At 45.4% G+C, this 23,998-nt stretch overlaps 1 protein-coding gene across 4 annotated transcripts in view; it reads left to right on the top strand.

Annotated features, from left to right (window-relative positions):
- SYCP2L (synaptonemal complex protein 2 like) overlaps positions 1-23,998 on the top strand; it is a 314,762-nt gene that overhangs the window by 60,908 nt on the left and 229,856 nt on the right. For all 4 annotated transcript variants that reach the window (XM_088471654.1, XM_088471653.1, XM_088471652.1 and 1 more), the window contains exon 9: positions 19,367-19,401. In XM_088471654.1, coding sequence (XP_088327780.1) covers positions 19,367-19,401 — 35 coding nt within the window. The remainder of the gene's footprint in view (positions 1-19,366; positions 19,402-23,998) is intronic.

Here is a 23,998-nt window from a genome sequence, read left to right as displayed (position 1 = left end):
AGCTTCACATGACGATGGAAGCCCTCCTCCCACTAAAAAAATCAAGAGTTAAGCTGGCAAAAGCACAGCGAAGAACTGTGCTTTCTAAGAAGATATCACAAATCCCCAAGGAGAGTCCAAGTGTGGTGGTGGTTGCGATGCCTGACCTTCCCAGCACTGGACGGGAAGAGGTGGCTCTTTCCACCATTTGCACGCCCCCTGCAAGTGCTGAAAGGAGCACCCACAGTCCACTTGCTGATATGCAAATTGAAGATGTCACTGTTGAAGTACAACAGGATGAGGATACTGGTGTAGCTGGCGCTGAGGAGGAAGTTGGCGAGGAGGATTCTGATGGTGATGTGGTTTGTTTAAATCAGGCTCCGGGGGAGACAGTTGTTGTCCGTGGGATGAAAAAGCCCATCACGGTCATGCCTGGGCAGAAGACCAAACATTCCACCTCTTTGGTCTGGCAATATTTCTATCCAAATCCGGACAACAACTGTCTTGCCATATGTACCATATGTAAAGGTGAAATAAGTAGGGGTAGGGACGTCAACCACCTAGGAACATCCTCCCTTATACGGCACCTGCAGCGCGTTCATAAAAAGTTACTGTCAAGTTCAGAAACTTTGGCTAAGACCGTAAGCAGTCCAGGGACACCTAAATCCCGTTGTCCTGTTGTATCCAAGCGCCTGCAAACCACACCGTCAACTCCCTCCTCGTCAATTTCCTCCTTAGTCAGGATCGGAAGTAGTCCTGCAGGCCATGTCACTGGCATGACTGACTCTCCTATCCGGGATTCCTCTGGAGGATCCTGCATTGCTACGCCTACTGCTGCCGCTGCTGCTGTTGCTGCTGCTGGGAGTCGTTCATCATCCCAGAGAGGAAGTAGGAACACCACTACTTTTACTAAACAATTGACCCTCCAACAGTCCTTAGCGAGGAGGATGAAGTACGACAGCAGTCATCCTGAAGCAAAACGTATAACTGAGGCCTTGACTGCTATGTTGGTGTTAGACGTGCGTCCGGTATCCGCCATTAGTGCAGTGGGATTTAGACAATTGATGGAGGTAGTGTGTCCCCGGTTCCAAATCCCGTCTAGATTCCACTTCACTAGGCAGGCGATACCGAGACTGTACAGAAACGTCAGAAAAAGTGTCCTCAGTGTCCTGAAAAATGCCGTTGTACACAATGTCCACTTAACCACGGACATGTGGACAAGTGGAACAGGGCAGACTAAGGACTATATGACTGTGACAGCCCACTGGGTAGATGTATCACCTTACGCAGCAACAGCAGCAGCGTCACCAGTAGCAGCATCTCAGAAACGCCAGCTCGTTACAAGGCAGGCTACGCTGTGTATCACCGGTTTCAGTAAGAGGCACACCGCCGACAACCTCTTAGAGAAACTGAGGGAAATCATCGCCCAGTGGCTTACCCCACTTAGACTCTCCTGGGGATTTGTGATATCTGACAACGCCACCAATATTGTGCGGGCATTACATCTGGGCAAATTCCAGCACGTCCCATGTTTTGCTCACACAATAAACTTGGTGGTGCAGAATTTTCTGAAAAGCGACAGGGGCGTGCAGGAGACGCTTTGGGTGGCCCGAAAAATTTCTGGCCACTTTCGCCATTCAGCGACTGCGTGCCGAAGACTGGAGCGCCAGCAAACACTCTTGAACCTGCCCCGCCATCACCTGAAGCAAGAGGTTGTGACGCGGTGGAACTCAACCCTCTATATGCTTCAGAGGATGGAGGAGCAGCAAAAGGCCATACAAGCCTATACATCCACCTATGACATAGGCAAAGGAGGGGGTATGCACCTGACTCAAGCGCAGTGGAGAATGATTTCCGTGTTGTGCAAGGTTCTCCAGCCCTTCGAACTTGCCACACGTGAAGTCAGTTCAGACACAGCCAGCTTGAGTCAGGTCATTCCCCTCATCAGGCTTTTGCAGAAGCAGCTGGAGAAAGTGAAGGAGGAGCTAAGACGGAGCGATTCCGCTCGACATGTGGGACTTGTGGATGAAGCCCTTCATTCGCTTTGCCAGGATTCCAGGGTGGTCAATCTGTTGAAATCAGACCACTACATTTTGGCCACCGTGCTTGATCCTAGGTTTAAAGCCTATGTGGTGTCTCTCTTTCCGGCCGACACAAGCCTGCAGAGGTGCAAAGACCTGCTGGTGAACACACTGTCAGCTGAAGCGGAACGTGACACGTCAACGGCTCCTTCTTCATTTTCTCCCGCAACTGGGGCTGACAGGAAAAAACTTAGGTATCCTAAGCAACCCGCTGGCGGTGATGCAGGGCAGGCAGGACCAAGTTTGGACATCTGGTCCGGACTGAAGGACCTGGCAACAATTTCTGACATGTCTACTGTCACTGCATATGATACTGTCACCATTGACAGAATGGTGGAGGATTACATCGGTGACAGCATCCAAGTAGGCATGTCAGACAGTCCATACCTGTACTGGCAGGAAAAAGAGGCAATTTGGAGGCCCCTGTACAAGCTGGCTCTATTTTACCTGAGTTGCCCCCCCTCCAGTGTGTACTCCGAAAGAGTGTTTAGTGCAGCCGGGAACCTTGTCAGCGAAAGGCGTAGGAGGTTGCTTCTACAGAATGTGGAGAAGATGATGTTCATCAAAATGAATTATCAGCTCTTCCAGGGAGACCAGCCTCCAGAAGGTACAGAGGGACCTGTGGTGGTGGATTCAAGTGGGGACGAGTTAATACTTTGTGAGGATGAGGATGTACACACTGAAGAGGGTGAGGAATCGGTGGATGAGGAGGATGAGGATGACATCTTGCCTCCGTAGAGCCAGTTTGTGCAGGGACACATTAATTGCCAGCTTGTTTTGTGGGGGCCCAAACGAACCAATCATTTCAGCCACAGTTGTGTGGCAGACCCTGGCGCTGAAATGATTGATTTGTTAAAGTGTGCATGTCCTGTTTATACAACATAAGGGTGGGTGGGAGGGCCCAAGGACAATTCCATCTTGCACCTCTTTTTTTTCTTTGCATTATGTACAGTTTGGGGCCTAGTTTTTCTAACTGCCATCCTGTCTGCCACTGCAGTGTCACTCCTAGATGGGTCACGTGTTTGTGCCGCCCACTCGTGTCGCTTAGCATAGTCATCCAGCTACCTCGGTGCAACCTTTTGGACATGAAAACACTATTGTGAGGTGTGAGGTGTTCAGAATAGACTGGAAATGAGTGGAAATTAAGGTTATTGAGGTTAATAATAGCATAGGAGCAGAGAAACCAACAAATTCTGTGATTTTAGCTGTTTTTATGCTTTTTAAAAAAAAAATACAGATCCAAAACACAAAACCCAGAACCCAAAACACGGAAGGGTGGTTTTGGCAAAACCAATCCAGATCCAAAACACGAAGAAAGATCCAGATCCAAAACCAAAACACGAAAAGTGGCCGGTGCACACCCCTAATATATATATATATAAAAGCACATAGAGGCGGCACTGTACATCCTGAGGAAGGGACGTGTGGTCCCGAAACGTTGATGGATTAAAGTATTGCTTTTTGCACATGCCAATTGAAAGTCTCTGAGTGCCGCCTCTATGTGCTTCTATACATCGGGGGCTCTGACCCTCATAAGGAAGGCACCGTGAGCAGGTATAACTTATTTCGTCAACTAGGAGTGCCGGATCAGCTGTGTTTTTATATATATATATATATATATATATATATATATATATATATATATAGCGGGAGCACCACGAGGATGGCATTTAAGAGTTCGGCTGGTATCAGGTAAGTGTGATCTGACTGTTGGGGACCTGTACCTTGTATCCGTTATACCTGAGGCTTGACTGCTTGAGAGAGGTCCGTGAATTGGACCGAAACGTCGCCCTGTATGTAAGCCCTCTTTTTTGAATATTAAAAACTTCAAACGACTGGTGAGTGCCATCCTTCAAAAACATATTTTATAACATATTATAAATGCCATGAATACCGATTTTTGGGGGTTTTGGTATTATTATATCCAGTACTCCACTGTTTGATTAATCGTGAAATAAATTTTTTTCTATTTCTTGCTATGTAATATTAGTATTGTTTTAATACTTTATGTAGGTGAGGGTATATAGAATTTTTTGCTCTTTTAACAACTACAGTTGTGATGACTATTTAATTATTCTGATATTTACTTAAGGTTGTATATATATATATCTATATGTTTGTTTATATGTTATATATATTTTTTTGTTAAGGGTTCTGATACCAGCCGAATTTTTTGATTTGCCTACCTCTATTGATATAGAAACTTATGTCCCCATCTTTGACCAGTCCTTTACTGTTATTAATAAGCTCTCTACTTACATATATGGTCACTAATATGACTTTGTGTTTGTACATTCTCTGCCCATCCACTTGTCATTTGGAGCTTAATACTTTGGGACTTGTGGGGCATTGCAGACGTTTGTTTACAGTCTGCCGTTTGTTGCCATGCCGCCCCTTGTAACACTGGTCATGCCCGACAGGAAGTAATTCTACTTCCGGGTAACGCTCTATAGCGGTGGAACGCACGCGGTCCTGTGAGCGGCGGGAGCACCACGTGGATGGCATTTAAGAGTACGGCTGTTATCAGGTAAGTGTGATCTGACTGCTGGGGACCTGTACCTGGTATCCATTATACCTGAGGCTTGACTGCTTGAGAAAGGTCAGTGTATTGGGCCGAAACGTCGCTCTGTATGTAAGCCCTCTTTTTTGAATATTAAAAACTGCAAACTGCTGGTGAGTGCCATCCTTCAAAAACATATAAATTGCTGGTGAACCTGGGATTTCGGTGATACAGCTGATGTGCACCCCTCTGATGTGTATGGATCTCGTTTGATGTGAGTGCTGAATCTTGAAGAGATAGAGATATAGATATAGATATATATATATATATATATATATATATATATATACACGTGCATAAATATTGGGACATTGACAGAATTTTCATATTTTGGCATCTATTCACCACCATAATGGTTTTGAAATGAAACAAACAAGATGTGCTTTCACTGCAGACTTTCAGGTTTAATTTGAGGGTAATTACATCCAAATCAGGTGAACGGTGTAGGAATTACAACTGTTTCTATGTGTGCCTCGCACTTTTTAAGATGACGCGGAGGCAACGTTTGATAAAGACGGGCGGAAGTGAAGAAAACCCGATGAGGATTGGATTGTGGAGGGTGAAAGCGATGCATCTCCAATAGGGGTGAGCGGGTTCGGAGTTCAGCTTCACATGACGATGGAAGCCCTCTTCCCGCTAAAAAAATCAAACGAGTTAAGCTGGCAAAAGCACAGCGGAGAACTGTGCGTTCTAAGAAGATATCACAAATCCCCATGGAGAGTCCAAGTGTGGTGGCTGTTGCGATGCCTGACCTTCCCAGCACTGGATGGGAAGAGGTGGCTCTTTCCACCATTTGCACGCCCACTGCAAGTGCTGAAAGGAGCACCCACAGTCCACTTGCTGATATGCAAATTGAAGATGTCACTGTTGAAGTACAACAGGATGAGGATACTGGTGTAGCTGGCGCTGAGGAGGAAGTTGGCGAGGAGGATTCTGATGGTGATGTGGTTTGTTTAAATCAGGCTCCTGGGGAGACAGTTGTTGTCCGTGGGATGAAAAAGCCCATCACTGTCATGCCTGGGCAGAAGACCAAACATTCCACCTCTTTGGTCTGGCAATATTTCTATCCAAATCCGGACAACAACTGTCTTGCCATATGTACCATATGTAAAGGTGAAATAAGTAGGGGTAGGGACGTTAACCACCTATGAACATCCTCCCTTATACGGCACCTGCAGCGCGTTCATAAAAAGTTACTGTCAAGTTCAGAAACTTTGGCTAAGACCGTAAGCAGTCCAGTTACACCTAAATCCCGTTGTCCTGTTGTATCCAAGCGCCTGCAAACCACACCGTCAACTCCCTCCTCGTCAATTTCCTCCTTAGTCAGGTTCGGAAGTAGTCCTGCAGGCCATGTCTCTGACATGACTGACTCTCCTATCCGGGATTCCTCCGGAGTATCCTGCATTGCTACGCCTACTGCTGCTGCTGCTGGGAGTCGTTCATCATCCCAGAGAGGAAGTAGGAACACCACTACTTTTACTAAACAATTGACCCTCCAACAGTCCTTACCGAGGAGGATGAAGTACGACAGCAGTCATCCTGAAGCAAAACGTATAACTGAGGCCTTGACTGCTATGTTGGTGTTAGACGTGCGTCCGGTATCCGCCATTAGTGAAGTGGGATTTAGACAATTGATGGAGGTAGTGTGTCCCTGGTTCCAAATCCCGTCTAGATTCCACTTCACTAGGCAGGCGATACCGAGACTGTACAGAAACGTCAGAAAAAGTGTCCTCAGTGTCCTGAAAAATGCGGTTGTACCCAATGTCCACTTAACCACGGACATGTGGACAAGTGGAACAGGGCAGACTAAGGACTATATGACTGTGACAGCCCACTGGGTAGATGTATCACCTTACGCAGCAACAACAGCAGCGTCACCAGTAGCAGCATCTCAGAAACGCCAGCTTGTTCTAAGGCAGGCTATGCTGTGTATCACCGGTTTCAGTAAGAGGCACACTGCCGACAACCTCTTAGAGAAACTGAGGGAAATCATCGCCCAGTGGCTTACCCCACTTAGACTCTCCTGGGGATTTGTGATATCTGACAACGCCACCAATATTGTGCGGGCATTAAATCTGGGCAAATTCCAGCACGTCCCATGTTTTGCTCACACAATAAACTTGGTGGTGCAGAATTTTCTGAAAAGCGACAGGGGCGTGCAGGAGACGCTTTGGGTGGCCCGAAAAATTTCTGGCCACTTTCGCCATTCAGCGACTGCGTGCCGAAGACTGGAGCGCCAGCAAACACTCTTGAACCTGCCCCGCCATCACCTGAAGCAAGAGGTTGTGACGTGGTGGAACTCAACCCTCTATATGCTTCAGAGGATGAAGGAGCAGCAAAAGGCCATTCAAGCCTATACATCCACCTATGACATAGGCAAAGGAGGGGGTATGCACCTGACTCAAGCTAAGTGGAGAATGATTTCCGTGTTGTGCAAGGTTTTCCAACCCTTCGAACTTGCCACACGTGAAGTCAGTTCAGACACTGCCAGCTTGAGTAGGTCATTCCCCTCATCAGGCTTTTGCAGAAGCAGCTGGAGAAAGTGAAGGAGGAGCTAAGACGGAGCGATTCCGCTCGGCATGTGGGACTTGTGGATGAAGCCCTTCATTCGCTTTGCCAGGATTCCAGGGTGGTCAATCTGTTGAAATCAGACCACTACATTTTGGCCACCGTGCTCGATCCTAGGTTTAAAGCCTATGTGGTGTCTTTCTTTCCGGCCGACGCAAGTCTGCAGTGGTGCAAAGACCTGCTGGTGTAAACACTGTCAGCTGAAGCGGAACGTGATACGTCAACAGCTCCTTCTTCATTTTCTCCCGCAACTGGGGCTGCCAGGAAAAAACTTAGGTATCCTAAGCAACCCGCTGGCAGTGATGCAGGGCAGGCAGAACCAAGTTTGGATATCTGGTCCGGACTGAAGGACCTGGCAACCATTTCTGACATGTCTACTGTGACTGCATATGATACTGTCACCATTGACAGAATGGTGGAGGATTACATCGGTGACAGCATACAAGTTGGCATGTCAGACAGTCCGTACCTGTACTGGCAGGAAAAAGAGGCAATTTGGAGGCCCCTGTACAAACTGGCTCTATTTTACCTGAGTCGCCCCCCCTCCAGTGTGTACTCCGAAAGAGTGTTTAGTGCAGCCGGGAACCTTGTCAGCGAAAGGCGTAGGAGGTTGCTTCCACAAAATGTGGAGAAGATGATGTTCATAAAAATGAATTACTAACTCTTTCAGGGAGACCAGCCTCCAGAACGTACAGAGGGACCTGTGGTGGTGGATTCCAGCGGGGACGAGTTAATAGTCTGTGAGGATGAGGATGTACACAACACTGAAGAGGGTGAGGAATCAGTGGATGAGGAGGATGAGGACGACATCTTGCCTCCGTAGAGCCAGTTTGTGCAGGGACAGATTAATTGCCAGCTTGTTTTGTGGGGGCCCAAACGAACCAATTATTTCAGCCACAGTCGTGTGGCAGACCCTGGCGCTGAAATGATTGGTTTGTTAAAGTGTGCATATCCTGTTTATATAACATAAGGGTGGGTGGGAGGGCCCAAGGACAATTCCATCTTGCACCTCTTTTTTTCTTTGCATTATGTACTGTTTGGGGCCTAGTTTTTCAAACTGCCATCGTGTCTGCCACTGCAGTGCAACTCCTAGATGGGCCACGTGTTTGTGCCGCCCACTCGTGTCGCTTAGCATAGCCTTTTGGACATAAAAACACTATTGTGAGGTGTGAGGCGTTCAGAGTAGACTGGAAATGAGTGGAAATTAAGGTTATTGAGGTTAATAATAGCATAGGAGCAGAAAAACTAACACATTCTGTGATTTTAGCTGTTTTTATTATTTAAAAATAAAAAATACAGATCCAAAACCCAGAACCCAAAACACGGAAGGGTGGTTTTGGCAAAACCAATCCAGATCCAAAACCAAAGCACAAAACACGAAAAGTGGCCGGTGCACACCCCTAATCTCCAAGCACTTTAGTGCAGGGCAGAGGTGACGCCCAATATCAAAAAATACTGTATTCAATTAGTATTTCCCAAATTAATTATACTAGTAAACATTAGCGGTTTAACTCCGATACAAGCCCCTAGCCAGGCTTCAAAGTTTAACTATTTTTCACCATTTATAAGGTGTACACGATTATCACATACAGGAAGTGATGTCACACTGAGGGCTAATGAGTGCCAATCTGTCCCTATTAGTAGAGTTTATAAACTGGATCACCCCACTGGAGCTCCATCCCTTTGCAGACAAAATGCATTGGAGGCTCTATCCACTTACCTTCATGAACTTTTGAACAACACCTTTTAAGATAAGTGTTTGATTCTTATCCTGTCCCCATTTTTTTTTTTTTTTATATATCTATTTGCCTATTTTTTTTCTATGAATTGTAATATAGCCTGTAGCTTTTTATCAATGATTGTTCTTATGTACTGTTTTTTTTTTTTTTTTTTTTTATTCATTTGTTTAATTAAATATAACTTTTATTTGGGTACATCTGTATATATCAGCTATCCGGTCCCTGTTCCTATAACTGCTGTTTGTTATTCTGGTTCCTGTCCTGGCCTTGCCTTATGTTACCTATAGTTCTACTCTTACAATCTGAAAAAGAGAAGGGAAATTATACAGTACCCAGCCAGCATACAGAACAAGAGAAATGGCACCGTACATATGTTCATATGAACATATGAAATATGATAAATCTCTGAGAACGGCTAAGAAAAGTGCTCATCTACCCATGTGAGAGGTGCTGGGATTACCCAGGGATATAGGAGGAGGGATCAGGAATTTCTGATTACATGATGTTTTTCAAGTGCTATCTGGTACACATATTCTGCTAATACCACCACATAACTAATATAAGAAATACTGCACTATATTATCTTTCCCATTTGGCTCTGACTGAGCCTCTCCACTGAAGGTTTCCAAATCACCAGAATCCTGGGTTCATCTCCTCTATCGACTTCCCTGTGTGTAATCTCAGATAAACTTAAGATATTTTTGATGTGGTACGCACATTTACTTTAGAGCAGGTGCACTTAAAGGTGCCCACACACATACCGACTTTTCATCCAATTTGGCCGATTTCAACGAATCGTGACGACCGTTCATGTAAAATATGGCCAAATCGTGAGTTTCTACACTTGATCACAATGCCGATGCGCGTCCCCGCTCGTCGTACATCGCATCTTCAGATCTGCCGTACTGTAGGGCAGATTAGGCAATCTGGGATACAATGCACTGGCTGCAAGATAGATCTTTAGTCAGATTGGACATTTTTAACTCCAAATCGTGACCACGACTGCCCTGGGAGAGTTCAGGGGAAATCGTGCACATTGGCTGATTGGGAGCAAGTCGGTATGTGTGTGGGCACCTTTATTATTTAACTTGCTACACTATCAGGTGCATGTTCTATCCAACGCCACCTTTATATTTATTTTATATATATATATATATATATTATACATTATAGCACACTACAAAAATGATGTACTTATGTACTTCACCCCGTTGCTCTCAGCTTGTCTTATCCTAGGATGAGTAAATGCATGCAGGAAAAGGAAGCGACACTCAGGGATTGGAGAAAACACAAATGGTCTCCCCGGTTGTTACTGTTCCAGTGTTATTGCAACATGCAGGACCTGACAAAAATGTTGCAATAACATTGAAACGTTGACAACCTGGGAGACTGTCTCTTTTTCAATCCTTGAATGCCGCTTTTCGTATGTATGTGTGTATGTATGTATGTATGTGTGTATGTATATATGTATATATATATGTATATATATATATATTTATTAGAATTGTGGCGCTGCCTTTTGTAATTTGTTAGTGTATCTAAAGTCTTGGATTTCGTATTCAGTTCACACCATGCTCCTCCTTAAGACGGGTGGCTGCTGTGTCCTCGTACTTTGGCTGCTTGGTTCAACGACACCCGATCTGCCAGTATAGGGAGCCAGCAGTTCGGGCGTCTTGTCATCCTCGTGTTGGGAACCACTTCCAGTTCCCAAAACGAGGATGACAGACACCCGATCTGCTGGCTCCCTATACCGATAAGGTTGCTGCAAACTATCCAGTGATTTCCTGAATTCTGAAAGTAAGAGGTGTGGAGGAAGGATCTTCCAGTGGGGAGTACCGATTGATGTTGGAAGACATTTGATACGCTTAACTCACAAGCGTACGTGCGGTACGCGTATATATTGAGCAGATATCATCTAAAAATGTATTATCAGAGATACCACACTATCAGGCGCTTCCAGGTCTGGCACTCAAACTATCAAAAAATGCACTAACTTACCCAAGTGCATTCCTATAGGGGGATGCCATAAATGGGTAGACAGAAGCGCCACTCAATTGGACTTCAAAAGGAGATATAAACCACGGCCACAGCAGTACTGTCCGACATTTCAGTTTATTCAACTTTTTTCATGGACCTCCTTGAAAAAAGTTGAATAAACTGAAACGTCGGACAGTACTGCTGTGGCAGTGGTTTATATCTCCTTTTAAAGTCCCATTGAGTGGCGCCACTGTCTACCTATTTATTTTAAATATATATATATATTGTTACAAGTTGCGGTCACGACTTGTCTCCCTCCTAGCAGTTTACCTTCTCATGACGCTGTTGTTCCGGTTCCTTAAGTTGCTAGGCGATCTGTACGCCACAGGAGGCCACGTGTTATCCACAGCACGCCATGATTGGTTATTCCTCCTATTTGTGCACGCTGGCCTTTTTCCGCCTCAGTTCCTTTTGGTTCTCTCAGCTCTGCTGCATGTTCAGCATTTTGTGCCTTCTTGCTACGTTGTGTCCTGGTTCTCCAGCGGTATAGCATAGCCACTGGTTATCGGCTTCCCAGCCACACCAGCAGCTTCCCTGCTGCCACCGGCTCACCAGCGACTACAGTGGCTTCCCAGCCGCACCAGCAGCTTCAGTGCTGCCACCGGCTCACCAGCCACTGCATCGGCTTCCCAGCCACATCAACAGCTTCCGTGCTGCCACCGGCTCACCAGCCACTACATTGGCTTCCCAGCCGCACCAGCAGCTTCCGCGCTGACATCGGCTCACCAGCCACTACACGGCTTCCCAGCCGCACCAGCAGCTTCCGCGCTGACATCGGCTCACCAGCCACTACATCGGATTCCCAGTTGCTTCAGTAGCTTCCGTGCTGCCACCGGCTCAACAGCCACTACATCGGCTTCCCAGCCACACCAGCAGCTTCCGTGCTACCACCGGCTCTCAAAGCCGCATCTCAAGTACACCAACTTGTGTACTGGCTCCCAAGCCGCACCATCGGCTCACAAAGCCACATCTCAAATACACCAACTCCTACCACCGGCTCAAAGCCGCACCATCGGCATCTTAGCCTCACTATCTGCACTCAAAGCCGCACCATCAATTCACTTATTTCTGCTACCTGCTCAAAGCCGCACCATCGGCTCCTAAGCCGCATCGCCTGCTCTCAAAGCCAAACCTTCCTACATATCGCCTCTCAAGCCGCATCACTGGCTCTCCAGCCACACCTTCGGGTCTCTTGTTGCCTCATTGACACTTCCTGTTCTAAACTCCTCTCCTAACCACTGAATCCCATCAGACACTCACGTAAGCCGCTACTACCCCAAGTATTAAGTCCAGGCGGCCACCTAAGTATCGGTGAACGTCTTTAGTTCTAAGGGAAAAACAGGTGGTTGTTAGTGGCTTAAGACCTAGCTAGGCTGGGTTCTAGGGGGCGTACTCGGAGTAGTCTTTGGGATACACACACACTCACATATGTACAGGATGAAAGTCCAACACTATTACCAGCATAGGCAGGTTGCAGCTTCATACACCAGACTTGCAGTTCAGGTTATTAGGCAGTTCTTCATACAGCATATGTTACTGCAGTACAGGTTCACATCAGCTCACAGCACCGGATCATATAACAGGAACAATGGTCCTGACATACCACACCCCCCCCTTTCTGGATGCTAGTCACTGTCAGAAGCCCCATTCTATGCTCTGAACACTTTCTTAAAGGCTGATTACAGGTGCCGTTTAATTGGATGACAACTGAACCGGACCCTTCAGTCCTACTGCTTGTGCTCTGCCAAACCAGAGATATCTGGACATTCCACATTCACTTCATGTGGAATTATGCTGACCCTGCTAAAATATATATATCTCTATCCAAGTTCAGAATGGCACTCACAAATTGTAGGCAGTCAAAGTGCTAGGGTGCAGGTCTCAGGTTACCCAGCAGAATCCATCCACAGGCAGCCAAAATATATTCAATGAACAGAGAGAGCACTCACCAGTCTTCATAATGTAGGCAAACACATTTAATAACTCACATCAGGACAACACTTTCAAAAGTCGACGTTTTGGGCCACGCAGGGCTCTTTGTCAAGACCAGATCACCGCCGCCCAGAGTGTAAAAGTAGCAAGTCCTACTGCTTGTGCTCTGCCAAACCAGAGATATCTGGATATTCCACATTCACTTCATGTGGAACTATGCTGACCCTGCTAAAAATATATATATATATATTTATATTATAGGTAAATCCAAGATGGGTAGCACTCCCACTGTATCCAGAAATAATAAGCGCTGGTGCCCTCCTAGGTATCCCTCGGCGAGGATCTAACACAGGTATCAATGAATGCCAAGAGTGTGCAAAGCTGTCATCCAAGCAAAAGGGAGCTACTTTGAGGAATCTAAAATATAAAACATTTTTATTTGTTAAACACTTTTTTTGTTTACAACATAATTCCGTATGTGTTTTCATAGCTTTGATGTGTTCATTATTAATCCACTATGTTGAAAATAATTTAAATAAAAAAAAACATTGAATGAGAAAGTGTGTCCAAACTTTTGACTGGTACTGTGTGATTGATATATTCACACACACACTAGCGGCGGGAATTCAAATACATACAGAAGCAGGTGCAGCACTCCTTGCGACTTTATAAGAATTACAGACTCTAAGGCAGCATGTGGTTCGGCAACGTTTCAGTGCCCTTTATTGCGGCACTTTCATCAGGCTCAGAAGATAAACAGTACCTTACCTTAAATAACGTCCTTACATCCCGTGAAACACCTGGAGCCGGAAACGGGATGGAGCACCCGCATGGCCCGCACACAATCGATCACATCACCAAGCGATGTCATCGCTTGGTGATACCGAGTCATCGGTATGCTCCCCATCACCATAGTAACATAATGAGCTAAAGGAAAAAATGACACACAAATAAAAATGAATGCAGGCTATAACGGATAATAGGTAATATCAGCAAAAACTTCCTAACCAAAGCAGCATAATTTACTTATGAGCTAAATATAGCTACATAGCGAAAACAGGACATAATACTACAGGCTGGTTAAAAGTAGCACAACCTATAGCAGATAATGAGTAATATCAGAAAGATATCCTAAATAAGGCAACATAATTTGCTTGTACACTAAGCGCTGCTATTGTGCTAAACAAAAGGACATATCTACTATTCTCTAATCCATAACTAGTCTGAAGTAATAACGTATCACTGAGTATAGACCTAGAGTAATAAGAAACTATTAAGACCCAAGTGCTCGTTGAGCCCCTTGGGAGCAAGGGTACCCAACCAGAATATACAGTGGGTCTCAAGCTGAAGTAACTTCACTGTTCTGTTTCCTCCTCTGATAGACACAGGGATTTGGTCTATCATTCAATACTTCAAAGAGGCTAAGGGATGATGAGCTTGGCTAAAGTGGCGCTACAGGTTGTTCGCTGTTGCCATTCACAATCGCAGCTCTAATAGCTGACCTGTGGACTGCCTTGCGTTCCTTGAACATACGTTCAGTTTTCCCTATGTATGACAGTCCATGGGCAAATCAGCTGATACTTGTAATTCAAGCTGTTTTGCCCCTGTGGACTGTCATACATAGGGAAAACTAACAGTGGGCCTGATTCAGACCCGCTCGCAAGCGGGACGATGTTGGTCCAGTGCGCATGCGCATGACGGACCCGGCTCTGTTGTGTGCATTCGCGAGACCCGGATAGCGACGGCAAAGCCATACCAAAGGGGGCGTGCTGTCGATGGTGAGTGACAGCACGCCCCCTTTGGTGGGCGTGCCGGGGGCGTGGCTGCCCAGACGGAGGCGTTCCTATGGGAACGCCTACCGTCTGGGGCCGGCCCCACTGACATCACAAGTGATGTCAGTGGGAGTGCCTTCGGCTCTGATAGAGCCGAAAACACTCCAGGGCTTGCGGCAACGAGACCCTACCACAAGTCTTGACCATCGCGACCATCTTTTTGGCCGCTCGCTGTAGCTGTGGGTGGTCACCCACCAGCTGTGCGAGCGGCCAAGAGGCCGCTCTAAAAAAAGAGAAGGACGGCCCTGATTCAGAGGGAGCGCTCTGTCAGAGCTGAAGGAGGGAGGAGGTGCCGGTAGTCTGCTGGGTGGTCTGCACTCTTGGCGGCCATGAACAGGGGGATGCAAGAAGCCCCCCAAGTTAATGGCGGTCCGGCAGTAGACCGATGCCGAACAGGAAGGATAGCAGGTGCCCATTCAGTAGTGGTCCGGCGGCCACAGCAGAGCATGGGAGCCAGGACCTGCCGCCTGGTACAAGCTTGGTTGTCAGGTGGCAGTTGCTTCATTCAGGAGCAGCAGATGGGAGACACTGACTGCTCTATTGGAGAGAGCAGTGCTGGCGTGCCCTCTGTTAAACACAGCTGCTGGTCATTACAGATGACGTCGACTGGCAGCAGGAAGTATATCCGGACCAGACCACCCTGTCTAGTGAAATTGGGGTGGCTGGGTCTACAGTAATGGGCTCCTTTGTCACCCTTCTGAAAGGGTCAGAGTAGGAGCGGAAGTACCCAGGGCCTAACTTTAACCAAACGAATAGCACAATGAGGTAGAGCTGACCATCAGGCAGTCTAGAGGGGATACAGCAGATGATACAGTCCAATATCTAAAAGGTGGATCAAGTAATGACTGCTGTGAAGCTCATCTCTTCCCTCTCCTCAAAGGGACCTCATGTGGCTGGAAGGCAGGGATAAGTATCTGACAAGTTTATTATATAGATATTTACGTATTTTCTCTGTATGCATGCTGTGTAAATATTCAGTGTAACACTGTTTTGTGGAATTATCTCCTTATTTGATATATTTTCTTGTTAGATTGTCTGAAAAAGGGAGTAATTCCAAGGGTAAACCTGGAGGAAGGGAAAACTCGTTCGCATCATTTTTGTACTTGTCAGGCTAAATGACCTGGTAGGGACACTCATGCTTACTGTGCTACTTGCAGGGGGCTCTCGTGACCCGCCACCCTGTGAAAGAACCAGCTTCCATAGCTTCTGTTATGAGAGAGGAATTGTTGAAGTTTGCCTCTTACTGGAAGGCTAATTATCTCAGTATATTTTGTATGCTTTTATATATATATATATATATATATTATATAGCCCACAAGTCCTTATGCATTCACCCACACAGCATGCGGGTTTATCAACAATTTTGGTGGCTTAATTAGAAATTGTGTGAGAAGTGTAATGCATCGGTTACACTTCTAGCTAGCAAACTAAAAGCGAAAAAAGCTTTGCAATCCATTCCAGCTTTAGAAAACAAGATGGGGAAAGTGGTCTATGACTTACATTTAGGAAATATTTTATGGAATTTACAAATCCCTTTATAACAGGATAAACCCATGAATGGTTTCACAAGGTTTCATACTTGTGTAATAATTGTCATGATTCAGATTGATTTTGAGTATTCTCATAGGTAAACCTAGATTTGTGCATTCAATGAGAGAAGTTCAGAATGTTACAAACCCCCAGTCTTCAACAGGGACCCCTAAAAGGATTTTTGACTTCACCATTGGTGAGGCTCATAGGTCACGGCCCTCTACTGTGTTTCCAGATGTGGTACTCCAGTGAGAAATTAAGAAGGGATGGGTCAGCAGACATGTGCCTGATACTTCAAATCCTCAGCAGAGCCAAGCACATTGGACTGCATCAGGAGGTTGGTATGAGACCAACCACAATGCTGAACACTGGACTCCTCACAAGTAGACACCAGACATCCCTTGAATGGCTTATCAGGCTATTTCTTGCTGAACCTCAAATACGAGATCTATTATTATTGTCCACTTTAACTTAAGACTTGTCAGGCCTATACCCCTTATAGATATCCAGGAACTGAAACTCAAACTTAAATATACAGAAATCCAAAATTTCCTGAACTTCATAGTCTTTCCTGCTGTTGTACAAAAATGAAATAAGGAGAGCTGGAGGCAGAGAGCCGATTTAATAAGGATAGAACACATTATGAGCCAATGAAGATGCTGACCATTCCAACATTTTGAAGAACCTTAAAAGTTCTATCTGATGCGCCATCTACCTGTTCGGTACTCAAAGGCGAAGGTTTCAGATTTATAAACATAACCCATCTCCTGGGAACAGTCTTCTCAGCCATTGACTTGTAGTGAGATGATGCCTTGGGTAAGTCCTCTTAGACTTCAGTCCAGATGTTAGAAAATTATTCTAACTAGAAGGCCACACTAGGAACCTCAAGAGTTGGAAAAGAGGTGAGCGCTGGAAGACGAGGGTGGAAGCCATACATAATGTAGAATGGAAACTAAGAGGTTGAAGCTTGGATCTTTTAAATATAGGGAAATGTGGACCAAAGTAGCAGATCAACCCAAATGTACAGTACAGCATAAAAAAGGTCTTCAAATATGGATCTATACTTTCAGTTTGTCTATTGGACTGCACGTGATAACTTGTAAAAAAAACCTTCCATTTTACACCAAAACCTCTACAAAGTGAATACAATACACTGTGCCCCTGGTGTGGAGATGATCTGTTGTGAGCAGCCGTGTACTCTAAAAGGGGATAAAGTGTGCTTTCTTGAAATATTTATCAACCACCACCAAGATGGAATCTTTTGCTACAAGGCAGGTCTGTAATAAATTCCATGAAGAAATTGGTCCAGGACTTGTGTAGAGTTAGTAGAGGAAGTAAAGGAATCAAATGGGGCAGGCATTCTGTGAATTATATTACATCACGTAACCGAATAGAGCACCAGTAGTAGATGTTGTGTACTCTTAGCACAAGCATGCTCCAAAAACAATGTCTCTAGCTGTCTATAATGGAGATAACTCATTGTAAGCTGCCAACTTTCCTTGACTAGTATAAAGTTATAGGCACTCAATTTTTTTTAAATTAAAGATGGATGCACCTTTAATATGATTTAACAATTTTGCAATAAGCCCTGCGTGCTTTACACTGACTCCGAGTGCCTTTTAAAATATAAAAAAAATAAAATTACACAAGTGAGCGCTAAATAAAAAGTTATAAATTCATTTAATATGACATATTTAGTAGGGTATACATTACACCTTGAATACAGTTATAAAACCACTTATTATGGCCAAAAATGTTTTTAAATATATAAAAACTTATATAAAACAAGGCAGGATTACCTCAAAAGAAATCTACATTTAGTCCACTATGACTTTGAAAGTCCTGTGTGATACGGGGATCCACTTTGTAATATAGCATAAACAGATTTCCGAATAAAGCAAAGTAATTATCAGTGAGTCCAAATGCTGGTGTTATGCTCAACCTCCTCACTGTGATCTACCTCACCACCTTGCAGTTCTTTGTCCCGGGGTAGCAGTGGTGGGAGGGCAATACATCAGTGGATTACGCTCCCTGTGAGATGTATAGGCATCCACCTGATGTTAGAGATGGAGCAATGTCAGCAGGAGCAACACATCATCGGCCGGTATTTAGGGAGGGAGACACAGGTAACACTGATGTGAAGAGTTCCAAGTGCTTGTATTAGCGAGGCCCCGATTATTCTCACATGAGCCACCGGAATCAATGGCAATAGTGGATGAGCCTGCGGATAAGTCCTTAACGCGTTTCTCCATTATAAACATGTAACGGTTTCCTCAGAAGGGTATATACTCATATCCACTAGTCCAGTGGTTCTCAAACTCTGTCCTCAGGACCCCCACACAGTTTACGTTTTGCAGATCACCCAGCAGGTGATCAATCCCATCAATCTGAATCTGAGCACAGGTGTAATCGTTACTCAATGACACATTTTAAAAGGTCCACAGGTGGAGCTAATAATTTCACTTGATTCAGTGTGGAGACATGGAAAACATGCACTGTTTGGGGGTCCTGAGGACCGAGTTTGAGAACCACTGGACACATCCCCTTCCTTCAGTGTTTACCCATATCCATTATGCGTTAATAAAATACTATTGCTCATTCTATAATAACTTCTATGGGGTTATTATGAACTGGAGCTGATGTACTACTGTGTGGCATACTGGTCAGAGTATTACTATGCAATCTAAAATTTACAAGAACACTAATATAGGGTATAAAAAGGACACTACTAATGGAGTAAATACTATGTTTGAAGATGATAATATGAGGAGATGGGAAGATTATGGAGAGGCTTCATAGCAAGCCAACCATTGGGCAGTACTAGGCATGCCTACTTCACTGGAGTGCTTAGGAGAGGGGTGTTTCTCGAGATGCATTGGGTGCCCTTTCAAAATGTTGCTATGTGGTCAACAAAGTTCTAGTTACGCCTCTGTGTGTATACAGTATGTGTATTTATATTCATATTGATCTAGAGATATAGCTAAATATAGTGTTTTTTTCCCTTTTTTTTGGTTTATTTGTAGTGCAACTAGATTATATATTTGGAAAAAAAATAATTGTAACCCAGACATGCATAATAATTAAATGCAATTAGTTTCTTTTCTACAGGCAAAATATGGCCAGAAAACTTCTTGAAGTTGGAGGTATGCTATTGCTATGTATATGTAAAAACATATTACAGTTGTATGAATTTAGGGTTGATATGCACAACTGAGCAACTGGGGCATTATATATTTTAGCTTAGTAAACTTTAATCATGGAGACTGCACATATTGAATTACAATGTGGAAGAAAAACCTCAACTTGTATTTCTTGCGGTCTGTCGGGATACTGGACCATGGGTTGCTCAATGGGACAGTAGGAGCTGGCACTTATTAGACTAGTATAACTTTAAGAGAGTAGCTCCTCCTCTCTGCAACCCTTGGACTGCAGTGTGCTTTAAGTGCCCATGGAAGCTGGGCTGTTTTGTCTTAGGGCTGTGCTGCTACCCTGTACTTTTAGATTAGTATTATTTATAAACTTTCTTTTATTAGACAGGCTGTGATGTGTGCTGCACCTGCAGCACACATCGGGGGACCCGATGGTGCTGAATTCAGCATCGTTGCCAGACTTCTGATGGAGGGATCTGTGTTCTCCGGAGCCCGTCTGGACCTGCGGCCATCCGGTGATCTTAACCTTTTAGAGGGTAGTAGTTGCCATGCCAGTTCAGCATGGAGGCTGCCATCTTGGACAGGTTTTCTTTGCCGCTCCCCTCTTCCAAGGAGGTGGAGCACGCTGGCAGGCTGCCTGGGAACGGGCTGCACCATTTGTTTCCCCTGAAAGGGAAGTCTATTTGGTGGCAGGGGGGAGATGTACTAAGCTCAGAAAAGTGATAAAGTGGAGAGTGATAACGATCAGCCACTCTGCTCCCAACTGTCATGTTACAGGCTGTGTTTGAAAAATGACAGTTGGGAGCTGATTGGCTGATCGTTATCACTCTTCAGTTTATAACTTTTCAGAGCTTAGTACATCTGGCCCAGGGAGAGTTTTCATGGGAGAGGAGCTAACTCCCAATCTGCCTCCCCTCTGTAATGGATCACCCCAGGACATTGATACTGTGTCCAATAAAAGGAGACACCATTCCTGTGTTTCTGCTGCTGTCGGCCTCTGGGCACACTGCTGGGACCCTATCTCCTCTGCAGCTGTGGTTTCTTGGCTTCTCACTGGAAGGTAACCTCAGTATTTTTGTATGCTTGTTTATTGATTTATTCAGGTTTTATTCTACAGTGCTATCTGCATTCCAGCTGTGTTTTGCATGATCATTCTGCTAGATACCTGAATCACTAATATGTTTCAAGCTCTTTGTTTCATTGCTGTTTGCTAGATTTACTGTGTGTAAACTGTGTAATGGACTCTTGGGGCCCTATGCGCAGACTGCCACGTGAGGTCCGGTGACGCCTGAGTTTTGAGAAGCGCAATACCTCTCATGGCAGAACCAGTGTGGGCTCAGGAGTGGATTCAGACCCGCCAACTAGGATGCGATCGCTCGTAGCTGGCCAATATATGCAGTCTGCGCATGCGTATGTATTGCAGTGCATGAACCTCTGCGAAAGATCGGGAAGCACTCGCTCGCCCAGCATAGACAGCCCAGTTGAATGAGTGACAGGAGAGACCGTTTGTGGGTGGTATAAGGGGCAGGCCACTATAAACGAGGGAGTGGAATTACGAACGCATGCATGCCTGAGTGTTTCAACGCCGTTTCAGAGGCGTGCATAATTAACAGGCAGCGTCATTGTACACGTCACCTGGTTGTATTTCACACTGAAGTGATCGCAGTGCTTGCGGCAAGGTATAGTCAACCTCCAGCGCTGCGAGCACATCCGATGGTGCTCGATGTACCAGTGTTTTCATGCACTTCCAGGAGATGACTTACGCAAGTGGGCGTCTTATGAATGGCTAGTGGGCGTCTGCATACACAAAGTGAACGCACGCCAATACATAGTGGATGTGCTAATGCCTTGCCGTATGTTTGCCCTGCCTTGCTGGGCGTGCGTTAGTTTTGCATATGCTGGGAGTGAGCGAATGCATCTAGTGAGCGGGTCTGAATGAGCTCCTCAATCTTTAGGCAGATGTTTTTCGCTGAGCTAGTAAAGTTAGTGGCTCACCAGCGGAAGGAACAAGCTAAGGCGCCTCTTACACCTGCCGTCCATACCTTCCGGTCCGAGGGTTGGCGTCTGTTAGGGACTCGATAGACAAAAGCTTCCCTTCATGGGCGGCATTCTCTTTGGGCCAAAGTGGTTGCGTTGGCCATGGGTGGTAAGAGTACTACCCTCCCAGGGTCCGCGCCATCGGGACTTTGTCTTCGTCCTTTCTTTCAAAACAGGGCAGCTGCAAGAGGGCAAGCTTCCAGAGGCTATTTCCTGGCTGGAGCTTGGCGCAGCGAGGTAAATTCACCTAGTCCAGTAGACACTCAAGAGCCTAGTAGCCTGAGAGGCATGTAGTTAATAGACTGGTGGACGCAATGCTGCCGATCTAAATCCCGACACTACCTGCCCGACACGGGTCTTCAGATAGGCGTCGAAATACCGACGCCTATTTTAATCCTGACGCCGGAAGACCGATCGTCGTGTGCCGGATAAGTATAACACTTAGCCCGAGGATGGGGCGATTAGGTTTAGGGACCCCGGGGGGAATGTAGGGTTAGGCACCCCCCCCCGGCGAAGGTTAGGCTAGCGGAAGGGGGGTGGTTAGATTTAGGCGCCACTAGGTGAAGGTTAGGGTTAGGCACCCCCCGGGAGGGTTAGGTTTAGGCTGTGGGAAGGGGGGATTAGGTTTAGGCACCCCTGGGGGGAGGTTAGGGTTAGGCACCCCTAAGGGAGGGGTTAGTGGGGGAGGAGAGGGGAGGGTTAGGATACTTACCACCGGGGCTTCGGGATCTCCTACTGTCGGCCTTTCACTGTCTGGTTTTGAACCGGCGGCTGTTGAGACGTCTGTATTTCAATCCCATTCCGTCTGAGAAGCCTACTGTCTGACAGGATGGCAACCCATCTTTCTAGGATTGAAGTTGGAGGTAGTCTACTCCATTTCATAGACAAGTAGGAGAAGTCCTCCACAGATTACTGGGTATTGGGGGTCATTCAACACCCACCCCGGACAATTTTCTCCACCACTCGTCCAAGTTGCAATGAAAAACGGATGGCCTTGGATCAGTCCATTGCTTCTCTTCCGTCAGGCGGAGTGATTGTTCCCGTTCCGGCAGACAAGGGGGTTTAACTCGAATGCTTTTCACAGTCACATTGTCACATACAGTACTATAAATAAACTTCTACTGTCACACAACAATATCCATCACCCATAGCAACGAAAATGTGAGTGGGATATTTTGGGGATTCAACTTACAGTATGACCTATCCCAGCAACCATCATATATTTTCTATTATTAATTTCAAACAAAAAAACTGTGAATGAGGATATAACATATATTCCTAGTATCCATTTTTTTTAAACATGGCACTTATCCAATATGCCATTATGTGTATCTTGATTATAAGTTATGAAATTGTATTGTGCTGTTGGGAATTGCTTGTATATTCCTCACATCCATTTTTACTTATTCATTATGCCTATTTCTGTATTTTGAACTTCCTGCATAGGCTATGAAACTTCATTATGCTATATTGAATTGCTTGTGTAGGTGCTATATTTAACAACCACAGGCAAAACACAAATGTGCAGTATAATTTCTGTCAGCACTTTCGATTCTAGGATATCAATACAATTAAATGATTGGAAATTTCTTGTATCACTGTTCTGAGAGGCATATATGGGATCAGTGGTTGCAAGGTATACTGGGCTTTGTAGTTCCATTTTGAGGATATTGGGGTGCCTCCAGGTGAGTTAGTGCTCAACTTAGAAATATATAAATGTGTATGTATATTTTGTTATTCTACATGAAAATTACAAACGTAGGACCCAAAGTGGGTGCTAAAATGTAGTGTTAGGACCACCATACAAGAGATGCCGTGAAGTGGCTGGTGGCTTAAGCATATGTTTGCGCATATATATGTAAACTGAGATCTCTGCATTTCTACTATATAGGATGTAAATCTCATTTATTGGTCTATTATGGTGTGCTGGAGGAATTTTGTGTTTTTCTTCTTTAGGCTAGCTCCTCCCTTGCAAGCACCTGTAGTAGACTAATAAATTGATTTGAGCAACTTGCCAGTGTCACGTTTGGGCTCTGAAGATCTTCCACTGGAAGATTAGAAGTCGGCGTCCTAGGTTGGGGAAAGAACTGGAGGCGAGGGGCCTGGATATATGTCTTCCTCATCCACAAATACCGGATGTTGGCTAGACCTGACCAAAGGCGCAGAGTTTAACCTACTGGGAGGTGTTCACCAATGACCCCTCCAATTGGTATTTGGGCTTAAGCTGCACCCAGCAAGCAGGTCTAGGCCCTTTGGTCAAGTATCCGGTACAAGTGGGAAATGGAAAAACACAAACACAGGGAAAGCACTGGAAGAGTCCTGAAGGAGAAGTAGGAGACCAGTCATGTACTAGGTGCACTGAAGAACCGAATGCGGGATGATGTAATACATGCGCTAAAATCCAGGCACAGGATGCTATAAGAGAATGGCGCTAGAAATCAGTACTCGGGTGACGTACTGAGTACACAATCTGGTGATCGCAGGACTGGAGCAGGACAATGAGAAACAATGCTTGGATGATACACTGCGCAAAAACACACACTGGTGAATGTCG

The sequence above is a fragment of the Taudactylus pleione genome, unplaced genomic scaffold, assembly GCF_031769625.1.
Source record: "Taudactylus pleione unplaced genomic scaffold, aTauple2 ptg000116l, whole genome shotgun sequence".
Taxonomy (NCBI): domain Eukaryota; kingdom Metazoa; phylum Chordata; class Amphibia; order Anura; family Myobatrachidae; genus Taudactylus; species Taudactylus pleione.
The sequence above is the reverse complement of the archived record's forward strand: the minus strand, read 5'-3'. Positions and strand labels throughout refer to the sequence as shown.